The sequence below is a fragment of the Oryzias latipes genome, chromosome 17 (genome assembly GCF_002234675.1).
Source record: "Oryzias latipes chromosome 17, ASM223467v1".
Lineage (NCBI taxonomy): Eukaryota > Metazoa > Chordata > Actinopteri > Beloniformes > Adrianichthyidae > Oryzias > Oryzias latipes.
Window position 1 is genome coordinate 12,876,159 of NC_019875.2, and position 27,594 is coordinate 12,903,752.

Genomic DNA, 27,594 nt, shown 5'->3' on the forward strand with positions numbered 1-27,594 from the left:
TTGACTGGACTTTTGTTATCTTCTTTTATCTTTTATTCTTTTAGTTTTCTTTCCCTTCTCTGTACTTCTCAGTGTAAATAAAAAGTTTTTCAGGTCTGAAGGCCTCTGGATAATCTGCCAGATTAGCCGTGCTCAGTCTGTCAGCAGTGAGCAGATTAACCTGGCTCCAGTCAAGATGTCGGGCAGAAGAGCGTGTCTGTTCTCAGGTACGTTCTCCACCTAACTTCCTTCATGTCCATCCTCCTCAGACTGCTTCTGTCAGCCTCTTCTAAATTCTGTCAGGCTGTTTTATAGGATTCTCGTTGTTTGACTTCGCATTAGCAGCTCTCAGATAGATTAAGCTTTTATTTGAAAAACTGCAGCTTCCTGTTGGTTCTCAGAGTTGATGGGACCTGTTCTTAGACAATCCATTCTTTACTATGGCTCACTTCACTGATACTGAGAAAAGAGTGAAACCTTTACAGTCGTGTAAAAACTCTTATCATTCTTGTATCCGTAATGTCTCTAAAATAAGGAACATTCTGTGACATAATAACGCAAAGAAACTACAAGACATAGACTGTTGCGGAAAATTAATCAATACTCTATGTCAGCCAACTCATCATTGCAAAATATCCATGTGTGTGTCAAAACCTAATCAATAAATAAAAAATAAGAACATTAGTATTAAGGACAACCATTTCATGACACCCCCTCCCCCACTTTGCCTCCTTCTGCTTGAGTTTCTCCAATAATGCACTTTGACATGGAGCACAGGTTGCTTTGCTAGCTGCCTGTACGTCATCTGGTTTGCTGTGATCTGATGTCTCTCATCTTCCTCTTGACAACAGCTCATGGAGGGTCTATCAGATCCAGGTTAGGTGGGTTTGCTGGCCAATCAAGTGCAAGAACACCTTGGCTTTTGAAGCACCTTTCGGTACCTTTGACAGATATTGATGGAAATCTCCATACAGCTTGTCAGAAGGCAGCATGAAGTGCTCTAATGTTGTCTGATTGCCTGCATTAATTGTGGAAACACAGAAGACCAACACTAGTAGAAATCATGGCGCCCAAAACCATCACTGATAGTGGAGTCTTTACACTGTACTTTAAGCAATGTGGGTTTGCCTGTATAGCTTTACTAAACAGTTTGTTTTTGTCACAGCCCAAATATGACCCTTCTAATCTCGCCTCTGAATCAGGACTGGGATCACGCGTGGAATGCTACTTTTGCAGCCCATGTTTAGTATTCTTTGGTGTAATATGGTTCCTGAATTGATTGTGTTTTGCAATTCCATGAAGTCTGCAGTTTTCCCTGTTGGTGTTGCACCTTTTGGTACCATGCCTTTTCCCACCCCTCAATTTTCTGTAAATTCGCTTGGATTCAGCACTCCCTGAACAACCAGCTTCGTGCAATAACCAAAAATGACCTTTTGTGGCTTTCTCTCTTTGTGAAGACTGTTAATGAATGTCTTCTGGACATGTGTTAATCAGGATTGACACAAACTGAGAGACCATTTAAAGGCTGGAGAACAATTGCAGGCACTTTGAGTTTTATCGCTGATACGAGTTTGACACCAAGAGTTTATAACATTAAGTGTTTTCTGCAAGACAAAAGTTTTTTAAATCTGTAACTCAAAATTATCAAAGCTACTTGAAAATTTTAGGTCTAACCATGTGATATGATTCTGTATAATATATAAGTTTCACCCTTTGAAATGACTGACAAAAATGTAACTTTTTCTGATCATTTCCAATGTTTTTGCTTTATCTCTGGTTCATGGATTTGATACTTTCAGTGTTCAGTGACTGCACTGATGTTGTCACTGACAGCTGGGATTGAAGTGTAAATGTGCGGTTGTTTTGTTGTCAGTGCTGCTGTCGCTGTTGCTACTGCAGGGATCGGCCTTCGTGGAGGAGCTTGATGACTCGTGAGTAGAAACGCACATCTACCATTTCCTTCAGTCCAGGGTTTGGGGGGTGTTACTTGGACAGGTGACATCACAGAGACAAGGAGCATTGAATGGTCCCAATAAAATTTATTTCAATTGATCAGGTGTAATCTTTAAATCTCTGCAAAGACCAAAGGAAGATTCATTAATAATCAGTCATTTATGATCACTCTTCAGCTTCATGGAAACCAAAGGATCAGATGAGATCTGGCTCATTGAGGTACTTTATTTGATGAAGCTGAGCTCTTCTACTTTGAACATAGTGCGGGTAATGACAGTTTTCCCTGTTCTGGGTGTTCTGTTCTCTGTCCAGTTTTACGCCCCCTGGTGTTCCTTCTGTAAACAGCTGGATCCTGTTTGGCATGAAATTGGATCAGAACTCAGGAGTCTAGGTTCAATGGTTCAAGTTGGGAAGTCAGACGCAACTGTCAGCACTGGTGTGTAATTGTCTTAACAAAAGCATCGAGGTTCAACTGATGTTTTTAACCACTGGCTTTCAAAATAAAACATGTGTGATCCCATGGTAACAATGAGTTCCTCTCGTGCAGGTTTGGCCAAAGAGTTCAGAGTCAGAACCTATCCAGCAATCCTCATGTAAGTCTCTGCTATGGCACCACTGTCCATCATCTAATAAGATTAATTGGTGGTTTCAGCTGAAATCACAGATGGAAAAAACTTAAAGCAAAAAAAATAAAGTAGCTCAACTCGTAGGATTTAGAGCTGTGTTGCAGTCATGGCAGAAAATTGTTGGTCCTCATACTGTCTGCCATTTTTTGCTCGCAGGTTAAAGAAGAACACCAAATATAACTATGCAGGACCAAGAACGAAAGAGGGGATCATGGACTTTGCCAATCGGATGGAAGGGTGTGTTGGACTTACCACCGTGAATATCTTGCAAAAACACAGAGAGGCGGATGTATGTAGAATCAGTGTTGTAATCATGAGAATCAGCTTCTTGGCGTTTCTTTGTGACCTTCAGACCGGTGGTTCGATCATTGAGCAGTCCGCAGCTCTTCCAACATGCTATGAGTCATCATAATGTAATGTTTGTTTACGTGGGGGCCACTTCAGAGCTCAAGGTACTCATTCACACAAAGACATACAACACTGCATGCTAATAATGACTCTAAACTTCAACTTTCTCAGATCTAATATAGATCAATTCATCTGTTTTTAGGGAAACTTCACTACAGTAGCAGAGGAACTCATCGTTCACACTCACTTCTTTTCTACAACCAGAGATGTCTTACCAAAGGTTTGAAATGCCGGAGAAGTTTAATGTCTGTGCCGTTCTAGTTCTAGTCATCACAACATCAGTATGTTGTCTTGTTTTGTTTTAGTCCGTGTCCTTGGACTACCTGCCAGCTATCGTCGTTTTTAAAGACAGAACATATTTAACTTATGATGGTGAGAAAGTCAGAGTGGCTTTTTTCTAGATGAACTTTTAGGAATGGCATCTTTCCTTAACAGATTTTTGTTTGTTTCAGAGGAAAGTGATGGTGATTTGAAGGCGTGGATTAACAGGGAACGCTTTCTGAACTTCCAACACATTGACAGCTATACTTTGTATGCTATGGGAGAGTCAGGTAAACCCAGCAATCCTGTATCCTCAGTGATGTCATCATCTATTGTGGTTCTGTCAAACTTAACACCTTGAGTCCATCAGAGTCTAATTCTTCGCAGAAACCAAAATTAATCATTATTTTAAACGTTTTGTTTGTTCTGTTGAGCTTTTCTCCATAACATGCCTATTTTATGGATAAAGGCCTTTAAATACCCAACACAATCCCATTCCCAGTATATTTAATAATTGGGATTATGCCATTTTTAACCAAAATATAAAAAAACAACAGTCGTTTATTAGGGCATTGTTCTACAGAGCGGTAGGAGTTAATCAGAAATTCACCTCTGAGTTGTAGTTGGGACTGTTGGTGTATAGTAAGGCTGTCTCCACTTCCCGTCATCCATCTGTTTACATCTCCCCCGCTAGTTTACAGCCCCCTAATACCCCCAATCTAACATTATCAGTGCAACAAAAATGGTGAGCAAGGCTGCAGCTAGCCAGCCGTACAGTTCTGAGCCAGATTTCAGCTCAGATGACAAAAACAAAGACGTATATGGATCTATTTGTCTGCAAGTGGATGCATCAGAATAGTTGGGAGCAGGAAGCTTGTGTCGGCTTGCCGATTGTAGTTCCCACCACATCACTGCTGCAGGCTTTTTCTAACAGCATTTTTTTTCATCTGCTTCTGATTCATGATTTAAATAAAGAAATACTTAGAAATACAACACTTAATTTTCTTTATATATGTCCTCCATCATGAGAAAAATGCCACAGACATGTTAAAAACACCAAAAAAACGAAGTTTTCATCACAGTGGGTTTTTTAAAGCTGATATACGATGACGTGGGTGTTTAAGTTTGAGCTCCACTACGATGACTTTATAGACAGAGCTCCCCTAGGGCAGTGTTTTGTTTCACATTCTGTTTTTGTGTACACAAGTGACATCACATGCACAAATAAATGACACTTGTAAAGTAGGAAGATGACATGGTTCTTATTGCACATCTAATAGGCAGAGAGGCCCTAAAAACAGAACCATCAGGAAACCACACTGTGTAAAATCCTTTGCAGCAAGCCCCCTGTGAACTCAACTTTACATGAAAAAAGAATCAAGGAAGCTGAGCAGACTTATGACGTACACTCAGCACGAACAGAGAGCAGGTGGAGCAGGCACAGAGCTTCAAATACTTTATTACAATGGTCGACACTTGCCTTATCTTAGAACAACACTTGCTTTGTTTAAAAAAAAGACATGTCTCAATTTGCTGAGGACAGTAAGAAGTTTTAACAATCAACTCAACGTTTTCTTGAAATGAACAAGTCCTTAGTGGTGAGGAAAGCTGCACTCATCAACTTCTGTTGCCCTCCTCACTGCTTTAACTTGCTGCCAACAGGCAGACAAGGCAGAACCTTTATGGATAAAACATCATAGAAGAAATCTTTTTCAATAATAACTGCTTTCAATATCTCAAACTAGTCTTGGATGTATTTTTGTGTTTTCTTATTCACTTGTTTATTGTTTTTCTGCTTACTGTGCATTTAAAATAATGTCTGACATGTTTGAGTATGAACTTTGAATGTATTTTATTTTGTGAAGCAGCTTTCATTAAAAGATATTTATACTACAACAGATAATAAAAGTTGTGCTTGATAACTTTTTTGCATTCAGGGAGTTTAATTTCAAATGAGGCTTGTGACAGACCTAGGATACAGTAGTAAGATTCACCTCTCTTTAGTTCTGAGAAGCCCTTAACTCGGTTGAGCAAAAGAAAATGGATGGATAGTTTGATAAATGCTCACTATCTTCATACCATTCTCCTGGAATTTATCATACGACCCTAAAGAGGACACTTTTGACATCAGAGTTGAAGTTCTTTGGTTGCAAATTGGCTCAGCTGAACTAACGTCACCATGTTCTCACAGGCAAATTAGTGCTACTGGCTCTGGTGGAGGAGAGACACCTATGTAGCAAAAGCCTGAGGTAACAGTCATCCATCTGTAGTCTATTCGTTGTTTAAAAGATCTGTGTTTCTGCTAACCCTCACACTCTTGTGTTTCCTGTCATCTGTTCAGGTACAAACATCTAGTAGAGAGAGTGGCTGAAGAACACAAGGAGACCTACAGCAGGTCAGGCTTTTACTTTGAAAAACCACAACAGAATTACAAAGCAAACATAAAATTGTCTGAAAGCCTCCAAAATGTATCATCCAAGATTTTTGGGTCTGATCTAAAATCACTGAAAAGCCCCAGAAATAGTCTAAAATCCTTGGAGATGTCCTTGTTGTTCTCTGGTTCCATCCATCCACCTGCTCTTCCACCTCCAGGTTCTTCCTCTTTGGCTTTATGGCAGCTGGGGACTACATCAATGGATTTGTGATGGGGTGAGTTTTTGTCTTGTGTTAATCACCATCTTTGGTTGTACTTCTGTCAGTTGCTACACGTCCTGTTTTGTTGTCATCAGAGAGGTCACTGTGCCCTCTTTGATCGCGGTTAATCTGTCCAATGACGGCTACTACCAGCCAGCTGGTCCTGTGGAGACAGAGCGCCAGCTGCTGGATTTCCTGGACGGGGTTCTAGATGGTACCATTGAGGTGAGTTGATGCAGTTTTGGCCGGGGGCGGAAAACTTGGTCTGGTATCTGATCAGTTAATTGGATGTGCCTCAGATGAAGGGAGGAAACGGCTTCAGTCAGCGTGTCCAGCGCGTCATTTATGAAACAAAAGCCACAGTGATCGTAAGTGACATCATCATATCATTGCTGGTTGTTTGTCTGTGTTTGGCTAACCTCCTGTCCTCTGTTCATCCAGCCGGTGTTCAGAGATGCTCCACTGATTGGCTGCTTTCTGGCTGGCTTCCCACTTGCCATTGGTGCTTTCTTCTGTTTCCTCTGCTGTAGGAATCAAACCATCCCAGATGATGATGAGGACACCGCCGCACTGTTAGCCTCTTCAGTGCCACAACGCAAAAAAATAAAAAACAAGAAGTCAGACTGACAGTAAAGGTCAGAAGGGAAAAACAATGCAGATCCACCTCTACAAGTCAGAACCAAACTAGTCCTGACTACTGCTGAAGTAACAGAACCTCCACACAGGTTTCAATCTGCTGCCAAAAATGCCACATTTGAGTTGAACTTGATCCAGCAGAACTCAAATCTGTCTACTGATCCTTGCATGAGAAATAAAGGATTCTGATCCATCATGTATGTTCAGTTGAGTTCATGTCAAACTTTGCTGTGGGTTTGTAAGTCAAGACAACAATGATTTATTTCAAACCTAGCCTGATCTTCTTCAAATCACAGAAATCCAAAAGTTAAAAAACGGTGTGATGAAAATAAAATGGTTTCTGTCACTTTTTGAGGTTTATGTGCAAAACCCACAAACTTCCTTTGGATGTCACCCATTAAACAATGAAACCTTTAGTGTGATAATCCCATTCACCTGAGTTTACTCCCCCTACTAAAACAGCATTCTGAAAATACCAATTAAAATGTAATTGAATATGAAAGAAGGATGCTTTAAAAATTTGATTGCTTTTAGAGTTAAAATTTAAGTTTCCTTAAACAATCCCTTGATTTCCAGGACTAGTGGTACATCCAAGCCCCCACCAAACTCTCCCTAACCCTTGTGCTATCCTAGGCACTTTAACATTGGGAGTTGGGTCATTTAGACCCACTAGACAGTGCGCTGAACCTTTTTTCTTCAATGATTTGTGATCTTCACTGGTGTCCATGGATTACATGAAATCTTTCCACCTTTATCCACCTTTGTCATGGTAGGAAGAACACGTCAATGTAGGGGTGAGGTCATCTAAGGTAGCATAAGGGTTAAAAGATCAAATGTTCATATGTTTAGAGACTGGATTTTTGATTGCCAGGTGAGTGGACCCAGAAAAACCTCAAACTTTGGCTTGTTCCTTCCAAAAGCAGCTTGAGATGGGTGGAGTAAACTCTGCTGTGCAAAATCCAGTAGGTGACGTCACAGTTGATTGGCTAGTCCAGGAATCTGCAACCTTCAACTCTGAAGGAGCCATTTGGGTTTGTTCCTCACTGAACACAACCGAGTAGCAGCTATAAAGTCTTACTTCATCCTTGATAAAAATTTGAAACTGCTTTTCTGTTTGGTAAGGATCAAAATTAAGTATCAAGAATTCTTAAAAATGTAAAACTGTTTATTTATAACCCTTGTGCTAGCTTATGGGGTCAAGATGACAATTGCCGTGTTCTCCCTGCCATGACAAAGGTGGATAAAGGTGGAAAGATTTCATGTAATCCATGGACACCAGTGAAGATCACAAATCATTGAAGAAAAAAGGTTCAGCGCACTGTGTAGTGGGTCTAGATGACCCAACTCCCAACATTAAAGTGCCTAGGATAGCACAAGGGTTAAGTGTACTTTGGTAGGCTGTTATCCTTTTCTTTACTTACTATCCTATTGGTGTTAACCTGAATTTGATTTCATTGGTTTATATTATGATCCAATAGAAAATTGTATACATAGAAAAGGAACATTTAAATATTTTTAGCAACTCCCCTCTGGACAGCTACTAAACATCATTGTGCAGCACAAGTTAAAAGATGCTTTAAATTCATGAAATAAATATGGTAATGAAAGATCATACTTTTTATTTGTAATGAAAGTGTTACTTTGTAGGTACATTCTGGTATTCTGGAGGAATGATAGAGCAAACCAGTCCTCTAGTGCAATGTCAACAGTGCTAAACATTCACACAGTTTATCTTACTATTCTAGGTACGCCTCAGCACAATAACATAACCTCAACAAACTTAAATTGAATTAATGCTAATTAGCCATATGCTTCTCATTTCTATAATTATTTTTTTCTTCAGCTAGAGAGCCACAATGGAGGGTAAAGAGCCAACCTTCAACTCTGGGGTCTCAGGTTGCAGACCTGGTTTAGTCTGTATATGTTTTGTCACAGTGTTTACTGGTAAAGACACCTCATCATGAACATGAACAATGAAATCGGTCAGATACAATTTTTTATGGGTGAAATATTTTTAAAAACTGAACACACTTTTAGCAAAAAGTAGTCTTTAAGGTGTGCTACACAAATACTAAAGGTGAGGCAGTATTCTTTAAGTATACTTTTCATATTGTACACGTAAAATGTTCCAATTTAGTCTGAAGAAGTATTTAGTCAGTACACTTCATACACTATGCATACTAGGTCTATAGTATACTTGACACAGTATACTTACGTATACTTAATCCAATCAACTTTGAGTGGACTACTTTTTGATAAGGGAAAGGATACTACTGTAAGTCATGTAATTTCAGCTGATTATTAAAGATAACTACATTTAATTATAGTTAACTCTAAACTAGACTCAAGCAATTCTTTTTAGAGCTGTTTAAAATTAAAGAATTGACAACTTAAGAGAGTAAAATTTGAATTTTCTTAAGTCCATCAACTACCAAAAACAACAACACATAATTCAAAAATAACTCCAAATGACTCCAAAACTGCCAAAAACCTTCCCGCAAATGTCATAAATAAAAATAAAGCACTAAACAGCAAGAAGTTTATTTGAAAATATGTAATTTTGCCTTATTTTCTCCGTTGGAATCAACGGGAATTTGTTCCTTTTATCTGACACGAGACTTTTATTTTGGAGAGCGGAAAAGGCGTAATTTCACACAAGCTAACAGCTAACGGCAACGTCACGGGAGACCGAAGCGGAGCAGCCGGTAAACGGACGTACGCGGCTGCACGCGCACAGACTTTCAGACTTTCTTCATGTTGCTGCTGACGTAAAGAAGCTTCTGGAAGCTTTACGTGCACGAGCACGCTCTACATGGCCACGCAGGAGCTGTACGAGGTGACAAAAGCTAATGCTAATGCTAACCGTGAAGTTTAGGATGGTTGGCAGGTTTTTAAAGTTTATGCTGTGACGTCAGTATGCTAGGAGTAAAAAAAAACAACCCCTCTGATCGTTACTAGCTGACGTCACCGAACAACTCCTCCATGACGTTGACGTGTGTCCCACAGGTGGAGAGGATCCTGGACAGGAGAAGGAGCAGGAAGGGGAAGGTTGAGTACTTGGTCAGGTGGAGGGGCTATGGTGCAGAGAGTGACACCTGGGAGCCTGAGAGTCACCTGTCCACCTGTGTGAGTTACGTTCAAGAGTTCAATCGCCAGTATGCTGAGCGACAGAGGGAGGGGGCGTTGATGCGCTCCACCCGCAGCCTCGCCCATCGACCACAGTGTGGCCCGCCACCCAGTTCCCCTGCATCTGCTGACCTTAGCAGCGAGGTCAGCAGGGCCTGTGTCCAGGTGAGGACGCCCCTCAGTCCCACTCACCTGTCCTGCTCCGCCCCCTTAACCTCACCTGACAGGTTTACCCCCTGCGCCATCTCTGCCCCTCTGGGGGGCTTTGCACGCCGAGGGGTGGACCTTTCCAAGACGGGCATCAAGATCCTGGTTCCAAAGAGTCCGATGAACTGCCGCCCCGACTCAGAGGAGTCCCCCAGCGAGGCGGCGCACAGCTTGGAGGCGGGCACTCAGGAGGCTCACCTGGTTCCGCCAGAGGTCGCCCTGCTGGAGAAACCTGTAGTGCAGCTTGGCCCTGGGGAGGAAAGGGCTCGCATTGGAACCAGGCCCCGGACCCAGAATCCCCTCTCCCCGCCCCGGGCCCCCATCACACCTGCGGCTGTTCGCTCCCTCAGCAGCTCAGGTGAGTCATGTGGCAGTCACGTGGAGCTCACACCCACGGTTTTTCGAGCCGGAACTTGACCATATGAGAATTTTATTTAGAAACCCATTCCAGAGAGACTACTGAGATGAAAGTGGTGTTTTAAACATGTTGTTGTGGTATTTTTATGATGATGGAGAACAGGCTTTAGGAAATGAAACTTAAAATGATATTTCTTAATATTTCCTCAATCACACTGTTGTTAATCAGGAGACAAACAAGCTGTTTGAAAATGCCTGTGCCAGTGATACAAGTGTTACAATCAGCGAGCCACAAGCTTCCTGCTGTTCTCCGTTCTGATGCTTCCACGTGTAGACAAATAGATCCATCTTTGTCTTTGTTTTCCTCGTCTGAGCTGGCATCTGGCTCAAAACTGTACGGCTGATTATCCTCAATATTGCTCGCCATTTTGGTTGCAGCGGTCTGTAAGCTTTTGGGAGAGCGTGTAAACAAAGGGATGATGGGAAGTGAGGAAAGACTTACTCTGTGCGAACAGTCTTGCCCCCAACTCCCAGGTGACTTTCTAATCAACTCCTGCCGCTCTGCCCTAAAAAAAAGACATGGGTTTATTGGCTTTGGGTAAAACGGCATAATCCTCATAAAAAGACCACTAGGAACAATTTTACAAAAGATAATTGGAGTGGGACTTTAACAGGTCATTTACAACTCATTAACTAATAGTTTTTTTAAGAATTTGTTAACTAGCTAGAATGGATAGGAGTGGAACTTTACCTTTCATCCATGAAACCCCACATCTGATTTTGGCAACATTTTTAAACAAGCTTTGGTGGATATTTACAGTCTAACTTTTTCTTTATTAAAGACATAAAAGTCAGATCATCTCACAGGTAAGTTAACAAAAAACAAAAAAAACTTGTTTGCAAGAATCAACGAAAGCCCAGTTTTCTTTTATTCCTATCAATATTATTAGTGTTGGGTCCATCAAGTAGTTGAATGCATGCTAGGTCTTGGTTCTGGCGAAAGCCCGGCAAATTCACATGAGGCAGTTGAGGTGGTGAGATTCACGTCCCAAAGGTTTTAACTCGACTAAAACTTATTTAAGCTCTCGAGTCCTCAGAAAGACATTCTGAGGTTGGGAGCCGTGGATTTTCTTTTTCCCAGGTTTACACCAAAAATATCAACGTTTTGTGTATTTTACTTGGTTTGTTCTTTGGAAAACACACTGATCTATTTTGAAAGCGTTCCCAGTGGTCTTCTAACAATGATAGTGGAGTTTAAGCCAAAAAAAAAAAACAGTCATTTTCTTGGACATGGTTTCTGCAGAGTGGTCAGTAGATCATTAGAAAATTACCTCTGAGTTTTTAGGTGGGACCATTAACCCTCCACCATCCCTATCTGTTGTGGAAAAGAGTGGAGCAGGAAGCTTGTGGCTCTGGCTCAGCGTATTTTCTACGTCACAAATGAGCTCTTTTTCAAACACATTGTTCCAACCATCAGATTGATTTCATTTAATGCCCATTTGAGGCCATAAAAGTGGACCCAAGGCATACCACATAAGCTTCTTGGGTTCAGACGAAGGAAGTTCTCCGCTATCTAAGTTGAAATATCCAGGAAACAGGTGCCATGTCACCTGGAGAGATGGTCATAGATCCACATGAAGCTTAGTGTCATCAGCATAGCTGTAGAATTTTATGCTTATTCTCTTGATGAGAGTGGCAGATTGTTAAAGCAACAAAGAGAAGGCCCTAAAATAAAGCCTTGGGGTTCTCTACGTCAGTATGGTGTTTGGAAGAGCAGTTATTAGCAAACAAAAAACAAAGTCTTGTTGATACTCTTTTTGCCACACATCACACCTGAAATCCCGTTCTCTCTTTTCTACCCTCTTTTTCATCCTGGACAGTTGACCCTAAGTCCTCCACCTGTTTCACCTCTACTCCCTGGAACCTCCAAAACAAATACGATAGATCAGTGTTTTTCAACCAGTGTGCCGTGGGAGATGGTCAGGTGTGCCGTGGGAAATTGCTAAAACATTTCCCATCTCCAGGATATCAGCTCTTTATTCATCCAAACAGGCCCTGATAAAACACTGAGAAGTTAGGAATATAAAAGATCATAAAATACTTTTTCTTTGGGTTCATTTGATTACATTAAAGACATTTTGATAAGAATGACGGTGCCGCGATTTAGCCGTAGCTTCAGCTGTTTCCAGAAAAGTCCCGCCCCTTTAACTGTCTCCGCCAATCATTCTTGGAGGCTTAATCATACGTCATCAGTCTGACCAATCAGAAGTGGTTAAAGTATTCACTTCCTTGTTCCGATTCAGCTCATTAAGTTGCTTAGTTCTAACAAAAAGACCAGCTAAAGCTCATATTTAGCGGTGTAACTTTCCGCGGGATACGGTATCAGACCATGGAACAAGTGAACAAAACAATGAAGCTCAGAGACGCTAGTCTGTCTGGCGTTTGGTGGTTGTTCGCACTACATCTCCCATGAGGCATTGGGTTAAAGTGAAAGCGTCTCAGCGCACAATGAGTCTTCTTTTGACGTCTTGAAACCACAACGAATACACATCAGACAGTTTTTAAATCTTCTAATTTAACTTTTATTACATTTTTTAGAAAAAAAACCAACTGCAGCTTCCAGCTTTTTCTGCCACAATCATCACAAAAATGCATGTGAGATTGCAGAGGGACTGTAGATCAATACAGACTATGAGTTTCTCCTTTTTTTTTTTTTATGCTGGTGTGCCGCGGGATTTTTATCAGGGTTAAAGTGTGCCGTGGCTCAAAAAAGGTGGAAAAACACTGCGATAGATGAAGCTCTGGGCTTTTCTGATGGGAGTTTTCTTTCTCCAGCAGGAAACTCGCCGCTAATGGAGGCCGCCGCTGCCACCTTAATGTCAGACGTGGTCACTGGGGCAACAGGTGCAATGGGCAAACGGCGTCTGGAGGAACGCTCTGCCTTCGACAAGCGCCTGAGGTTTAGCGTTCGCCAAACGGAGAGCGCCTATCGATACCGTGACATCGTGGTGAAGAAGCAGGACGGCTTCACTCACATCCTGCTGTCCACCAAGAGCTCTGAGAACAACACGCTCAATCCTGAGGTAAGGCCACGCCTAAAGGCTCCTGCTTCAACACGGCACTGTGATGTCATTGACATCAGCAAGGGGCTGCAGAGACTCTAGAGCAGTTCACTGAACTACTCTCCCCTGTGGTGCTGATGTGTTCTCCACCAGGTGAACAGCAAGAAGGTCATGCAGCCTTATTATGCTATTTTATCCCAGAATGCATCAGGTTTGTCCCGATGCTTCCTCAGACAGCCTGCTCCTGTCAGTGACATCACTGGCCTCTGTTCTCTTGTCTTCAGGTAATGAAGGAGATCCAGAGCGCCATGGCAACGGCAGCATCAGATGACAGTAAGCTGGTGCTGCTCGGCGCCGTGGGGAGCGTCTTCTGCTGCGGCCTGGACTTCCTGTATTTCATTAGACGCCTGACGGACGACAGGAAGAAAGAGAGCATCAAGATGGCTGAAACCATCAGGTACCTTTTGTGGTGCGGCTTTGATGCTGTCGTTCGTCTGCTGCTATTACCCTCTGTCTTCTCTTCCTCAGGACCTTCGTCAATACTTTCATCCAGTTCAGGAAGCCTATTGTGGCTGCAGTGAACGGACCAGCTGTGGGGCTCGGAGCCGCCCTCCTGCCGCTCTGCGACGTGGTATGGGCCAACGAGAAAGCCTGGTTCCAGACGCCATACACGGCCTGCGGGCAGACACCAGACGGGTGCTCCACCTACACCTTCCCCCGCGTCATGGGTCTGGCCTCGGTCAGTCCTCCCATCCCTTTAGCCTGGCATGCCCTTTAACCTTTACCTTTGCTGATTTTGGTTCTGGTTCTGGTGCAGGCCAGCGAGTTGCTGCTGAGCGGCAGGAAGTTGACGGCTCAGGAAGCGGGCTCTAAAGGCCTGGTGTCACAGGTTCTGTGGCCGGCCACTTTCACGCAGGAAGTGATGCTGCGGGTCAAAGAGCTGGTAGCAGTGGACTCGCAGGTCTGTTCCTGTGTCGGGTTTCTGCAGGTTCAGCTGTAGGTCAACTCTGACTGTTGTTCTGCTCCCCATCTCGCAGGTTCTGCTGGAGTCCAAAGCCCTGATGAGGAGCAGCAGCCGCAGTGCTCTGGAGCAAGCCAACGAGCGCGAGTGTGAGGCTCTGAAGAGGGTGTGGGGGTCTTCGCAGGGGACTGACTCCATACTGCAGCACCTGCAGAGGAGAACTGAGCTCTGCTAGAACCTGGACCCGGCTAAATCTGGGCTCTTCTTTCCATGACCTGGATTCAGCCAGAACACTTGAGCTGAACTCTCCCACAGCTGACCCAGATGTTCCACCGGGTTCTGTCCAGGTTCTCTGTGGGTCCAGCTGGTGAGACCGGCAACAGATTGGGGGTTTGGATGGTGACTAAAACGGCAGTTTTAACAGAACTGGCCCAGTTCTGAAGGCCCTGAAGGACAAAGTCTGATCCAGAACAGGATTGATCCGTGACGGTCCGTTTCCTGATGTGAATTCTGTAGCAACAACAATGTTGGTTGTTTCATGTAAACAAGTTTGTGTCAGACGGCTCTGTATGGAGATCAGGTTCTTCAGTCAAAAGTTCTGAACCAGATTCTGGTCTGGACCTGATCCTACTTTTCTATTTGTATTAAAGTAAGAACAAACTTGAGCTCTATCCTGACTTTTATTGAAGCTGAGGGTCATAGGCTCAGGTGCTCAGCGTTTCCCCATCGGGCTTTGAACCCTCAAATCAAAATTGAGTTTAGTGGTCACGTGATCCTATGGAGCGTCTCCATCAAATGCAGCATGTGTGAGCCTTGTTTGTAACAACTGCACCAAGAAAACCTCTGGAACTGGCTTTAAAGTCTCAAAAAGTACTTTCTGTTCGGCCGTTTTTTGTGCATAGTGTCCATGTTGACAGACCAGCTCAGCTTGATGTCCAGATGGAGTCCAAGATACTTGTCGGGTGGCATCCTCCACACCTGCACCTTCAGTGGCAGTGCTGATGGGATGTAAAGCAGAGGGTGTCTGGCAAAGGTCCAGCACCATCTTCCTGGCTTTAGAGAGCTGGAGGTTGTTCTGCCATCTTCATTCCAACAAGTCCTGCACCAGGTTCCTGAGGCCAGAACATCAGGGGGGGCGGCAGCAGTTTGTCACAGTTAAAGAGAACCACTTCAGAGATGATCATCGAAGGAGAAATGTTTTTATTTGGTTTAAAGAAGAAGAATTGCAAAGCCTTTTGTTTAAGTTGAGAGAAGAAGGACAGATCTGGTGCCACTTATAGCTCACCAAGTTAAAGTGATTCATTTCAGTGTTCTCGTCATGAATGTACTTTATGACAGTTTTACAGAAGGGAAAATTCCGCTCTGCCCTCGCCAATCATGATCTCCAATGCGACTATCCCCCCTGTGCACACAGAGGGCAGTCTTGTATAGAGAAACACTCAGGAAAAATGTTTTGGTTCTTGTTAGGTAGGCCAATTTTTGTTTCTTATTTTGGCCCTGATCCACTCTGAAGGAAATACTCTAGCTTTTATGGGTTCAATCAAAATAAAATCTCTTAACTTGCTTTACGTGTGCTGGATTTTGAGGGGCGTAACAAATGTTTGTCCTCCAAACTTGGAATGACAGAACTTTATTTTTCAATTTCTTTATTTGAAACACAAATGAAAATAAATATAAGAGTTCAAAATAGACAGAAAAGGAGTGGATTGAAGAAAAATCTCACCCCTTTTTACAACACCTGATGACGTATTTACAGTCTTTTTCAATACATTCACATTACATTCTGCATAGCACCCGTGCAGAAGTGACTTTTTGTTTTTATTGATCTTTTCTGGCCTTGTAAGGTTCCATTACTGAAATCTTGTAGGTTTTTTGTTAAATACATGTAAACTTTTGCTTTGTTTTTAAGCCTTCATCCAATCCATCCCATAAATCCACACCACAAATTGATAAACACTTTCTGGTTTGTAGTACGGATGCACTGCTTTTGAAGTTCTGCAGGTCATCCGGATCTACTGCTGTAAAAGACAAAAAGAAAGACTTCACCCGCGTTCTGATAGAACCCGGAACCGGTCCAGTATGTGGATAGAGGAGAGTACTCACTTTGGCCTTCTGGATGGGCAGAACCAGTTTGAACTCTGCTGGGAGTTCGTCTTCAGAATACAGTCTGTCAGAGAAGTAAACCCTCCGGATGCGACAGTTGGCATGAATCTGATAAGGACAGCAAACTAAGACCAAACAATCCGTTGACAAACTCGCCTGATTTACGTCTACAAACCTGAACTCGCAGCGTCTCTGAATAATTGGTTCCGTAGGCTCTCCTGGTGAAATCTGACAGGTTGAACTGGATTTGGTTCCAGCCGTCGTCCAGCCTCATGGGCATGGTGCAGCTGAAGGAATTCACCTTGGTCGTGCTCTGGTAGTTACTTGCTCTGAACCGCCGGCGAACGTTTTTATCATCTAAAACCTGACGTGTAGTCAATTGAAGGACGAAGACATCGCAAAGGATGATGGCAATTCAGCAACACAAGAAAGGTCTGAAACCGTACCTGGACTTCAAAGGAGAAATACTTCTTCTGGTTCTTTATGATCATGACCAGGAACGGGAGTTTGATGCCCAGAGTCTTCTTGGGGTCCGCGGGACACGTGATGTATGTAGTGCTGCAGGCAGACGGAGTTTGTGAACGCATTAATGAAGCTATATACATATAGTACAGACCAAAAGTTTGGACACACCTAGGCCGCACATAGGCATCAAAACTATGAATTAACACATGTGGAATTATATACATAACAAAATAGTGTGAAACAACTGAAAATATGTCATATTCTAGGTTCTTCATAGTAGCCACCTTTTGCTTTGATTACTGCTTTGCTCACTCTTGGCATTCTCTTGATGAGCTTCTAGAGGTAGTCACCTGAAATGATCTTCCAACAGTCTTGAAGGATTCCCAGAGGTGCTTAGCACTTGTTGGCCCTTTTGATTTCACTCTGCGGTCCAGCTCACCCCAAACCATCTGGATTGGGTTCAGGTCCGTGACTGTGGAGGCAAAGTCATCTGGTGCAGCACCCCATCACTCTCCTTCTTGGTCAAATAACCCTCACACAGCCTGGAGGTGTGTTTGGGGTCATTGTCCTGTTGAAAAATAAATGATGGTCCAACTAAACGCAAAGCGGATGGAAGATGCTGTAGTAGCCATGCTGGTTCAGTGTGCCTTCAATTTGGGATATATCCCCAACAGTGTCACCAGCAAAGCACCCCCACACCATCACACCTCCTCCTCCATGCTTCATGGTGGGAACCAGGCATGTAGAGTCCATCCGTTCACCTTTTCTGCGTCGCACAAAGACACGGTGGTTGGAACCAAAACTCTCCAATTTGGACTCATCAGACCAAAGCACAGATTTCCACTGGTCTGATGTCCATTCTTTGTGTTCTTTAGCCCAAACAAGTCTCTTCTGCTTATTGCCTTTCTTTAGCAGTGGTTTCCTAGCAGATATTCTACCACGAAGGCCTGATTCACACAGTCTCCTCTTAACAGTTGTTGTAGAGATGTTTCTGCTGCTAGAACTCTGTGTGCCATTGACCTGCCCTCTGATCTGAGCTGCTGTTAACCTGCCATTTCTGAGGCTGCTGACTCTGATTAATTTTAGCAGAGGTGACTCTTGGTCTTCCTTTCCTGGGGCGGTCCGCATGTGAGCCAGTTTCTTTGTAGCGCTTTATGGTTTTTGTGACTGCACTTGAGGACACTTTCAAAGTTTTCCCAATTTTTCAGACTGACTGACCTTCATTTCTTAAAGTAATGATGGACACTCGTCTTTCTGTACTTAGCTGCTTTTTTCTTGCCATAATACAAATTCTAACAGTCTATTCAATAGGACTATCAGCTGTGTATCCACCTGACGTCTGAACAACACAACTGATGGTCCCAACCCCATTTATAAGGCAAGAAATCACACTTATTAAACCTGACAGGGCACACCTGTGAAGTGAAAAACATTTCAGGTGACTACCTCTGGAGGCTCATCAAGAGAAGAGTGTGCAAAGCAGTAATCAAATCAAAATGTGGCTACTATGAAGAACCTACAATATGACATATTTTCAGACTTTTTTTTAGCAAAATCCACTTCTGTCTTTTGTTGTTTGCTCTGCTTAAAACATGTCAGTGGCTTGGGAGAAGGTTGGTTAACCAGCTCAGGCTACATAAGTCAGAGGGAGGAAATGGCAAAATCCGTTTTCACAATAAACTGACTAAATACAGTTTTCATCCGTTAAAAAAAAGAAGTGTAAAAAATATATTTCCATAAAAACAGGCCCTGCTCTTTATGGATTTTCCTCTAAATTAGCACGAGATGAGAACATGTACTCATAAAACTGAAGTGGGATGTTTGGACTGTGGAAATGCCTCACAGTTACACCTAGAAAATATGCTAACTAGAAAAAAATTTAAAATCGTTACCCTAGGGATAAAAACGTTGCTTTTTAAAAGCTAAATCACATTATATTTATAAAAACAAGCCACAGCTATAGGATGGTGGCCCTCGAGGCCTGTAGTTTCCCTCCTATAATACAAATTGAATAAGAAGGCTTTGGGGATGCACGCTGTTGGGGCTTCGCAGATATGATGGACAATTTTTGAAGATGTTTTCACACTTTTTTAATATGTATATAATTCCACATGTGTTAATTAACAGTTTTGATGAAGGTTTATTTATCTCTACTTTGTACTACAGTAAATGAGAAATTGACAAAACCCACCAAACGTTTACTCCCTCGATTTCCATCACATGTGAGCGGATGTCGTCGTCCAGAACCCTCTTGATGTGTCCATTTCTCACCTAGCAACACACAACAATGAATGACACCGAGCTAATGTTTACAAGAGGCTGCCATGAATGTGTCTCCACACTAAAACGTAACAGAACAAGAACTTTTATGAACACTGAACCTTTATCTTTAGATCTAAAGAGAATATTTAAATTACATTTATTACAAAACCAGATTTTTTTGTTAATCCAGACATTTTTATGAACGTCACAACACCACCATGTTGTTTTGTGTTCCTTTGGTTTAGCTTCACTTTTAAACCACAGGAAAACATGTATTATGGGATGTTTTTATAATAAAATGAAGAAAAGAATTTGTTAAATCTAAATTCTTGAATGAAAGTCAGTTAAATATCAGTTGAAAATTAATCTTTATACTTCTCATCACTGATACTTTTCATTACTGTAAAAAAATAAAGAAAAAAACAACGAAATATTACTTGGCTTTAAAACATAGACATCATTTCAAACTAAAAGCATCCAATTCAGGAGAGTTTTACTGCCAAGTTTACCCCCATAGAAAAATGAGGCAGAACAATAGACAATAAAATAGCATTTTTGATTTTTCTGGTGGTGCTGACCCCCCCCCCCCCCCCTCCCCCTCTATGGGTATCAGACAAACAGTTGGGAAATGTTTACACCATAGCTAAACTAAAGACATATGTCACAAAAATCCCTGCTCCAAAAGGAAGCAAATGGTGCGAAAACTGTAAACGTTAACGGAACTTCAGGGGAAAAAGGTTCTGGATGAGCTGAAGACAATAACTACTTATGAGAGACTAAAAATGACGCAGCTTTTTTCTTCAATTCAATTCAATTGAATTTTATTTGTATAGCCCAAATTCACAACAACAGTCATCTCAATGACCTTATTCTTCTTTTGTTTTTAACTTGTCCTGTCCAACAGCTGAGCAGACAGATTGGAGCTGAAGGCCTCTTTTGTTGGACTCATGTACAGTTACAACAGGGGGTTGTGGATCTTCCAACACAATAGGTGTATGTTTGTATAAACCCCTTTTGTAATTTAGGCTAAACTTTATTTCAATTGATAACAATTAACATTTGTATCCTTTTTGTTGTTGTTGTTGTTGGACCACGGAAAAAAAAAGAAGAGGAAAAAAGGGAGGCATGTTGGAGAGGGGGGCTAAGGGCACAGGAGAAAGGGGGGGGGCAGTTAAGGAGATCTGGAGGATGATGAAAGAGGCGGTGCTTGTGTGTGTGTGTGTGTGTGTGTGTGGGTGGGTGGGGGGGTGTACAACCATTAAACAACAAGATTTTGGAGGATTATCATCATTATTGTCTGGTGTAAATGTTTGTCAAAAGGGGCGGGGCCTGTTCTATGGAGTTAATTCAGTCTCAATAATCAGAAATGCACACAACCTGTTTCATAAATACACACGCTCTGATCCACTGTAATTTTACACAAACATGCAATTTTAATTTGGAAATCCATTTGGAGAAAGTCTAAGGGGCCATTTGATTGGCTTGAAAGCGATCTCGCCTGCATTGCTGATGAGTTTGATTGACAGATGCATTAGCCAATGGTGACATTAGTTGACCTGGAGCGTGAAAGAAGTCTTAATATTCACAGTAGAGAAATCTCTCACAACTGTGGGGAGATTCACAAATGAGAGTGGGTTTGTGAATGCACGATCTGTGAATTCATATACACATACAAGTGTAACTAAAAATGATGTGTGTGAAGCATCTATTGTGCATTTCTGAAAAAATTACTGTAAATTTCTGAAAAATGTATTATGTTTTTGTGAAACACAGCGTGCACATTTGTGAGAAACACTTATTGTGCATGTGTGAACCATTTAGTGTGCATGTGTGAAACACAACATGTGTGTTGTGAAACACAGGGTGTACATTTGTGAAACACAAAGTGTGTTTTTCAAAATTAATATTGCACGTTTGCGTAAAATTACAGTTGTGAATCAGAGCATGTGTATTTGTGAAACAGGTTGTGTGCATTTTTGATTGTTGAGACTGAATTGACTTCATGCTGTCCCCACACACACTCAAGTGTTACAAACAGACTTGTTGGCTCCAAAAACTTCGCGTACAATCACGTCAACATGTACTCAACAAGTTCACGCACACATACATATGCATACTAACCAACACATGCAAAGCATTTCATTCTGTCACGCATGCTTTTGTGCAAAGGTGAGCTGACACCTGCTCTCTCCCAGGTGGGAGTTAATGTTCTGCTGAGGTGGAGGATAGAATGCCAAAAGAGGGAGAGCGTCCGGCCGTCCCCACACAAACACCCCCGCCGAAGCGGCGGCGGTAGCCAGGAACCCCCGACACCGGGACACAGGGACACCGGCATATGCAGATGGACGGAATCTGCCCACCGACAGTCCAGCCAGAAACACCCAGACCAGGGCGAGCAGGACCGCCCCACAGCCCCCCAAGGCCAGGAGCAGGGAGGCACAGGACGCAGTTCTTTGATTTACATTAAGAAAACTCTATTATAATTAGCGTTAGCATCATTTAAGCATCATTTTGTTCTTTCTAAATTGACTGACCGGATGTAAACTGTTACCTACTTTTTCATCCCAGATTTGCAGAGGTTTGCTTCCGATGCTGAATAGGATAGAAAACAACCCGCTTTGGAAACTGTTCTTAAACATGCTCCCTCCGTGACGTCCGTTAGCTTAACTACGATTTGTTTTAGTTACGGCTGGTCGTCAACGTCGTCACTTCCGTTTTTTTCCAAAGAGTTGATCAAAATAAAGGAAACTTGCTTAAATACAGCGAAAGAGTATTTTTAATGCATAGACTGATGTGTCCGTTTTATTTTTATTGTATTCTTTGGGAATAAACTAAAACGCATCCTGTCCACCAATCACATTTTAGTGTTTGCTCTGATGTTTGTTAAATGCTGCTAATTTAATATGACCTGCTAATTCGTATAGCAGGTCATACATGTAGGTCTATGTTATAAAAGGCCATGTTTGTGTTCTATATCTAAACGACTGTTTGCTGTTAGTGCCTTAAAATGATGCTTAAAGTACATAAAGAACTTTAATACACCTAATTAACAACTACATTAAACATAATAACAATGAAGCCTTTTTACATAGTGGAATACGCTTTTGGGAGGAATCCTTAAGGAAATGTTTACATTTGAAAACTGCTTTAGGAAAAGAAAAAACTCAGATTTTCTGCACATTTGTAAATATTCTCATGATCCAGTTTTAGTGAAGCATTTTCACAAATTCTTTGGTGTTATTGTTGAAATCAACACAAACTTTTTTCAATAATAATTAAAATCAATAACAATACTTTTCTCTAGCATTTTATGTAAAATAACCTGAATTTTAAAAAATGTTTGTTTTAAAAAAGTTTTTAAAATAGAGAAACAAATGTTCATGCTCTTTAATTTTTAAACATACTGATTTTATATTGAATGAAAAGAAACATCTTAATAGTTAACATTTATTTAGCTTCAACATTTAAGTATTGCTCCTCTTCTCTCCTTCATCACTGCTGTGGTTTTCTCTTTTGGACCAGATTCATAAAATCGGATTTTGATCGCTAATTTTAAGATCACTAATCATTTATATTTGATTGGAAAGTCATTTTTAAGCTTATTTATTGTCAAATAATTATTTTGAGTTGCTTTCTCTTTTTTTTTTGATTCAGATATGTAAAAAAAAAAACAAAAACAAAAAAAACAATTTTACTGGAAATTTACATCCTGATGTCATTTGTAACCCTTGTGCTATCTTGGATGACCCCACCCTTACATTGACGTGTTCTCCCTACCATGACAAAGGTGGATAAAGGTGGAAAGATTTCATGTAATCCATGGACACCAGTGAAGATCACAAATCATTGAAGAAAAAAGGTTCAGTGCACTGTCTAGTGGGTCTAGATGACCCAACTCCCAATGTTAAAGTGCCTAGGATAGCACAAGGGTTAAAATAACGTTTGTGTAGGTTAAAGGTCATCTCTGTCATTAATGACCGTTTGCCTGTGAGGTGTAAAAATGGACTCATTCCTTTTAGTCTCAAAACTTTAAAACACGTGTCAAAAAACCCAAATAATTGAAGAACCTGAGAAACAACAGCCAGGAAACGTGCAGAACGACTTCACCAAAGAGTAGAAATATGAAATCCTCCCACGAGTTTAATAACAGGGGAAGCTGAATTCATTACTGATCGTCATTTCTCATTTGCAGGTTGACGGGGATGTATCTAATGGTGATGAAGAGTGATGAGGAGTGGAAAAACCTCTCTAAGCCTTTCAGCAGCTCGTCTTTCTTTACTGATGGGGCGGTCGTGGTGCAGCGGTAGGGCAGTCGACCCATGATCGTAAGATTGCAGGTTCGCCTTGCACGCCCATGTGTCAAAGTGTCCTTGGGCAAGACACTGAACCCCACCTTGCCTCTGGTGGGAGGCCGGCACCAGTGCTTGGCAGGAGAGCCGCCATCAGTGTGTGATTGTGTGTGTGCATGGGTGAATGGGACTGTGACTGTAAAGCGCTTTGGGCCTTCAAAAAAAGGTAGAAAGCGCTATATAAGTATACGCCATTTACCATTACTGTTTAGTAGAAAATCACAATGAAATGGAAAAAAGAAAATGTGATCTTTGGTTTGAAGCAACTATCTGCTCTGAAGAGAGAATTGCATCCCATCAGAAAGAACAGAAACAATGGTTTAGTCCAGCTTTAAACCGTGGTCCACTGGTCTGAACAGCAAAGAGGTTCCACTAAAAAGTCCAAACTGAAGGAGACTTCATTATTATATGAAAAAGCATGTTTCTCCTCATTTAAAACAACTGGTTAATTAACCATCATGATCTCAAACTGTTGTACTCAGAGCCCATTTTCCTGTGGTTTTTGAAATTCTTTATTTTGATCGTTAGAAATGACTTTAAATTATTTCAAAATTGCTCCTCCTTTGAACATGTCGGCCTGTTCCAGCCTCATCTCCATCCAGCAGGACGTGTCACATTCATCACATTGATGCGGCTCTGTGAGGACAAACGTACATGTGGAGATCAAGTCAACGCCAGTGTTAGAAAGCAGCTCTGCTTCTACATAAAAACCTAGTTTCTGCCTAAAGAAACAGCTGATCTTTGTCGTCTTCTGTCAGACAGAAGATGGAGATGGATTTGTCTGTCGGGCCAGGAGAGAACCCTTATCATAAGACGAGGATTTCTACTGTCCGTCTGCTGATGTTGACCACTTCAGCTGTGGAGGTCAGTGCTGTGTCTCTGAGATGTGTTTGCACAGAGTAACCCTTGTGCTATCCTAGGCACTTTAACATTGGGAGTTGGGTCATCTAGACCCACTAGACAGTGCACTGAACCTTTTTTCTTCAATGATTTGTGATCTTCACTGGTGTCCATGGATTACATGAAATCTTTCCACCTTTATCCACCTTTGACATGGTAGGGAGAACACGTCAATGTAAGGGTGGGGTCATCTGAGATAGCACAAGGGTTAAAAACAGTCGCTGTTTGAGGAACAGTTCAAAGCAGCCTCCTGCAGAAAGCACTGTGGGGGTTCTCTGTGTGGCCTTTAGTGCTTTAATAAAAATCGAGAAAACATGGAAAACATTAGATCTTAACAAACTTCAAAGCTTTTTATCCAATAAAACCATTCTGTTCTTTTCATCCAGAGAACGTCCCGCACTCGTTCACCTCATTTCTGTAGAGTTGACTGTTGAGAGCTCATCATCTCTTCTGCAGTCAAAAACCATTTGATAAATGAAACTAATGCTAAACTTCAGATAATCTGCAATATTTCTGGATAAACATTAGAAAAAAAGAAAAGTCATCATCAGTTCTGACATCAACGTTTTAGCCTTTTTTTTTATACCTTTTCTTCTTTTTTTCAGAAAACAACCGTCCATTCCTCCTGTCAGAGAGGTCCACCTGCCTCTTTTCACCCCCCAGCAGACCAACTGCAGCCACCTGGATCAGCAGTGGGCGGTGTCTGACATTCACAGGTTAGATCACCTGGATATCCAACTGTACCAAGACTTCTATACGGGTCAGGGTCACTCTAGTGGTGAGAACGTCGAACAGCAGGAGGAAGATTTTCAAAAGTTTTATTCTCCTGATCTTAAAGTTCAAGCCAAACCATGGAATTGTGTTATAAACAGACTGTGCTAAAAGTCAGTCCATCCTCAAGACTGACCTTCAGTCCCCCACCGGACTGCTCCTTTCACGACAGAATTCAGAGGAGCAAAGCTGAAGAACATCTCTGTAGGTGTTTGAGGAACGCAAAAGCAGATGAAATGACTGTCTCACTCAGCGGTTCTCAGTTTGGTTGATTTTGTGAAAGAGGGAATTCCTGAACTTTTACCTGCTCCGTGGTTTTTAAAATGTCAGATTTCTGAAACTTCCTGATCGATTCCTGAAAGTCGTGGAAACGTCAGTTACTGGCGGACGTCTTCTCAAACATTTCTGATGTTTTTCTCTCTAGGAGAAAGAAAAATCTCCCGTCTTTTCTCCTCATCATGAGTGGTTTTTCGGTCTGTGTCTCATTCTTAGACATTAGATTTTTTTTCATTTATCCTTATTTTGAACTGTTGGGTTTTGTTGTTTAAGACCTAAATCTGTACCATAAACATGTAAACATGATCAAAGTAGCTCCAATTCTTGAATCCTGGAATGTTGTAATGCAGCGACTGGAATCCAGCATTTTGGTCAGATTCAGGTGAATAAGGATGATCTCTGAGGATTCTTATCTGCTGCAGGTGTTCAGCTGTCTGAGGCTGGTGGTTGGTGTGGTTCTCAACAGACTTGCTTACATATCTTCTGTGTGGCCTCCACCCATTGGTCCCTGCCTGCGCCCATCGCTCTGTGCCACAGTGACGGCGGCGCCTGTGTGGCCTGCTCCTACGTTCACATCTTCAGGTACTTTGTTAGCATGTACTGCAGCGTCCTGTTACTGACCAGGCGGGTGATTCCTGACATGGGTGAACTTCCATGAGGAGCAGCAAACTCACGAGTTCTCCACCTCAGTGTCTGTTTGCACCGGTACCTGGCTGTGGTCCACACACTGGACAGCCTACGTCGCTGGAGAACCACAGGAACCACCAAAGCCACCAGTGCAACCCTTGCATTGCTGTTGCCTCTATCATAACAAAATGGAAGAGTTTGGGAATCACAGCAACTCAGACACGCAGTGGTCGGCCAAGTAAACTGACAGAGAGGTTCCAGCGAATGCTAAAGCGTGTAGTACAAAGAGTTCACCGACTTTCTGCAGTCAGTTGCTACAGAGCTCCAAACGTCATGTGACCTTCAGATGAGCTCAAGTACAGAACACAGAGAGCTTCATGGAATGGGTTTCTATGGCCGAGCAGCTGCATCCAAGCCACACATCACCAAGTGTAATGCAAAGGGTCTGATGCAGTGGTGTAAAAACGCCGCCATTGGACTCTAGAGCAGTGGACACGTGTTCTCTGGAGAGATGAATGACATCTGGAAATCTGATGGACGAGTCTGGGTTTGGAGGTTGCCAGGACAACGGTACATGTCGGACTGAGTGTGAAATTTGGTGGAGGAGGAATTATGGTGTTTTTAGGACTTGTGCTTGGCCCCTTAGTTCCAGTGAAAGGATCTCTGAATGCTTCAGGATACCAAAACGTTTTGGACAATTCCATGCTCCCAACCTTGTGGGAACAGTTTGGAGCAGCTGCTTCCTCTTCCAACATGACTAGAGGAATTCATCATTTACTGTCATTGATGTGCAGAAAGATGTGCTAGAAACATGTGCAAACATTTAATGTGCAGTTATTTTTAGACTGAAGTTCTATGTCTGCTATCTTCATTTCAGCAGAGTCCACACCAATGCTCAAAGAAATGCTCAAAGCAGGGTAACAGGCACTTATTTCTGTATTCAATACTACAGGAGAGAAAGCTGCACGATTACAACAAATAAAATAATTGAAACCCTGGAATTAATATCCCAATAATAATCTAGAATTTATGATCCAATCTAGAGCTGCATTTTGTATTCATCCGTTCGTGGTAAAACGTTTATTTCCCCCCTTATATTCATAGAGGTTTAAGACAAACCGCAGAAGGGGGAACATCAGCGAATCCTAACTACTCAACCCAAAACATTAAAGAATGTAATACTGCCTTCATAAGGAGGGAAAGTATCTGACCTCCTGCCCTGCATAGTTTGCTGAATTGGAATTTCTTAATCCAAAGGACCAATAAGCTACTTTGGGTTGTTTTCACCCATAATGGATCCTTCTTTTGGAAACAAGAAGTCTTGTAACAACTGACTGTATGTTGGGATTAACGCCTTGTCATGAATTGACAGCAGACATAGGAGAGATGGCAGATTTACAGTCCCGTGTTCTGCTGTCACCTACTGACATAAATTGGTATTACACTGCAAATAGATTCACACAGACTGAGTTCTATCAACTTTATATGACTTGTCTCACGACATCCATAAAGATCGACAGGCCCTCGATTAAATGGCTGAATAAATATTCTCATATTGACGTTAATTATTGCAAATCCTGTCTTTGTTAACAAATGAATTTCTAATTTCCCTTTAAATCTCCTGTGTCTGT

At 42.0% G+C, this 27,594-nt stretch overlaps 3 protein-coding genes across 7 annotated transcripts; 2 read left to right on the forward strand and 1 right to left on the reverse strand.

Annotated features, from left to right (window-relative positions):
• The first annotated feature begins 67 nt into the window (after positions 1–67).
• Positions 68–6,693, forward strand: LOC101157158 (protein disulfide-isomerase TMX3-like). Its single transcript, XM_023965160.1, has 16 exons — positions 68–206; positions 1,853–1,910; positions 2,109–2,151; positions 2,245–2,368; positions 2,480–2,525; positions 2,715–2,795; positions 2,911–3,010; positions 3,109–3,186; positions 3,272–3,338; positions 3,419–3,517; positions 5,419–5,476; positions 5,569–5,622; positions 5,820–5,876; positions 5,957–6,086; positions 6,161–6,229; positions 6,303–6,693. Exons 1-16 carry the CDS (start codon positions 176–178, stop codon positions 6,486–6,488), a joined length of 1,281 nt encoding a protein of 426 aa, XP_023820928.1. The 5' UTR covers positions 68–175; the 3' UTR covers positions 6,489–6,693.
• On the reverse strand, positions 5,615–21,751 carry LOC101158233 (cilia- and flagella-associated protein 20). Of its 4 annotated transcripts, none has more exons than XR_002292154.2 (8): positions 21,596–21,751; positions 18,970–19,049; positions 16,760–16,871; positions 16,489–16,677; positions 16,314–16,421; positions 10,690–10,753; positions 6,281–6,441; positions 5,615–6,133 (listed from the first exon to the last, which is right to left on the reverse strand). XR_002292154.2 is itself a non-coding variant. In XM_011486339.3 (6 exons), exons 1-6 carry the CDS (start codon positions 21,677–21,679, stop codon positions 16,223–16,225), a joined length of 576 nt encoding a protein of 191 aa, XP_011484641.1. In that variant the 5' UTR covers positions 21,680–21,750; the 3' UTR covers positions 15,825–16,222. The 4 variants fall into 4 exon arrangements, 2 of the variants coding, with proteins under 2 accessions (XP_011484641.1, XP_004078908.1); XR_002292153.2 differs by having other exon boundaries at positions 5,615–6,177; XM_011486339.3 differs by lacking the exons at positions 5,615–6,133; positions 6,281–6,441; positions 10,690–10,753 and adding an exon at positions 15,825–16,225 and having other exon boundaries at positions 21,596–21,750.
• Positions 9,012–14,881, forward strand: cdyl (chromodomain Y like). 2 transcript variants are annotated; one of them, XM_011486342.3, is made up of 7 exons: positions 9,012–9,333; positions 9,504–10,188; positions 13,026–13,270; positions 13,534–13,706; positions 13,778–13,988; positions 14,067–14,210; positions 14,287–14,881. In XM_011486342.3, exons 1-7 carry the CDS (start codon positions 9,310–9,312, stop codon positions 14,443–14,445), a joined length of 1,641 nt encoding a protein of 546 aa, XP_011484644.1. In that variant the 5' UTR covers positions 9,012–9,309; the 3' UTR covers positions 14,446–14,881. The 2 variants fall into 2 exon arrangements, with proteins under 2 accessions (XP_011484644.1, XP_011484643.1); XM_011486341.3 differs by having other exon boundaries at positions 9,014–9,333; positions 13,023–13,270.
• Positions 21,752–27,594: the final 5,843 nt, after the last annotated feature.

Bases quoted from the DNA above. Each gene is read 5' to 3' on its own strand.
- LOC101158233 (XM_004078860.3), bottom strand. From the start codon at position 21,679: ATGTTTAAGAACAGTTTCCAAAGCGGGTTGTTTTCTATCCTATTCAGC. The intron at 16,872-18,969 runs GTGGGTTTTGTC...GTCTGCCTGCAG, and splicing joins ATCGAGGGAGTAAACGTTTG to CACTACATACATCACGTGTC. The intron at 16,678-16,759 runs GTACGGTTTCAG...ACTACACGTCAG, and splicing joins ATTTCTCCTTTGAAGTCCAG to GTTTTAGATGATAAAAACGT.
- LOC101157158 (XM_023965160.1), top strand. From the start codon at position 176: ATGTCGGGCAGAAGAGCGTGTCTGTTCTCAG. The intron at 2,152-2,244 runs GTACTTTATTTG...TTCTCTGTCCAG, and splicing joins ATGAGATCTGGCTCATTGAG to TTTTACGCCCCCTGGTGTTC. The intron at 5,477-5,568 runs GTAACAGTCATC...TCATCTGTTCAG, and splicing joins CTATGTAGCAAAAGCCTGAG to GTACAAACATCTAGTAGAGA.
- cdyl (XM_011486341.3), top strand. From the start codon at position 9,310: ATGGCCACGCAGGAGCTGTACGAG. The intron at 9,334-9,503 runs GTGACAAAAGCT...TGTGTCCCACAG, and splicing joins CCACGCAGGAGCTGTACGAG to GTGGAGAGGATCCTGGACAG. The intron at 13,989-14,066 runs GTCAGTCCTCCC...GTTCTGGTGCAG, and splicing joins GCGTCATGGGTCTGGCCTCG to GCCAGCGAGTTGCTGCTGAG.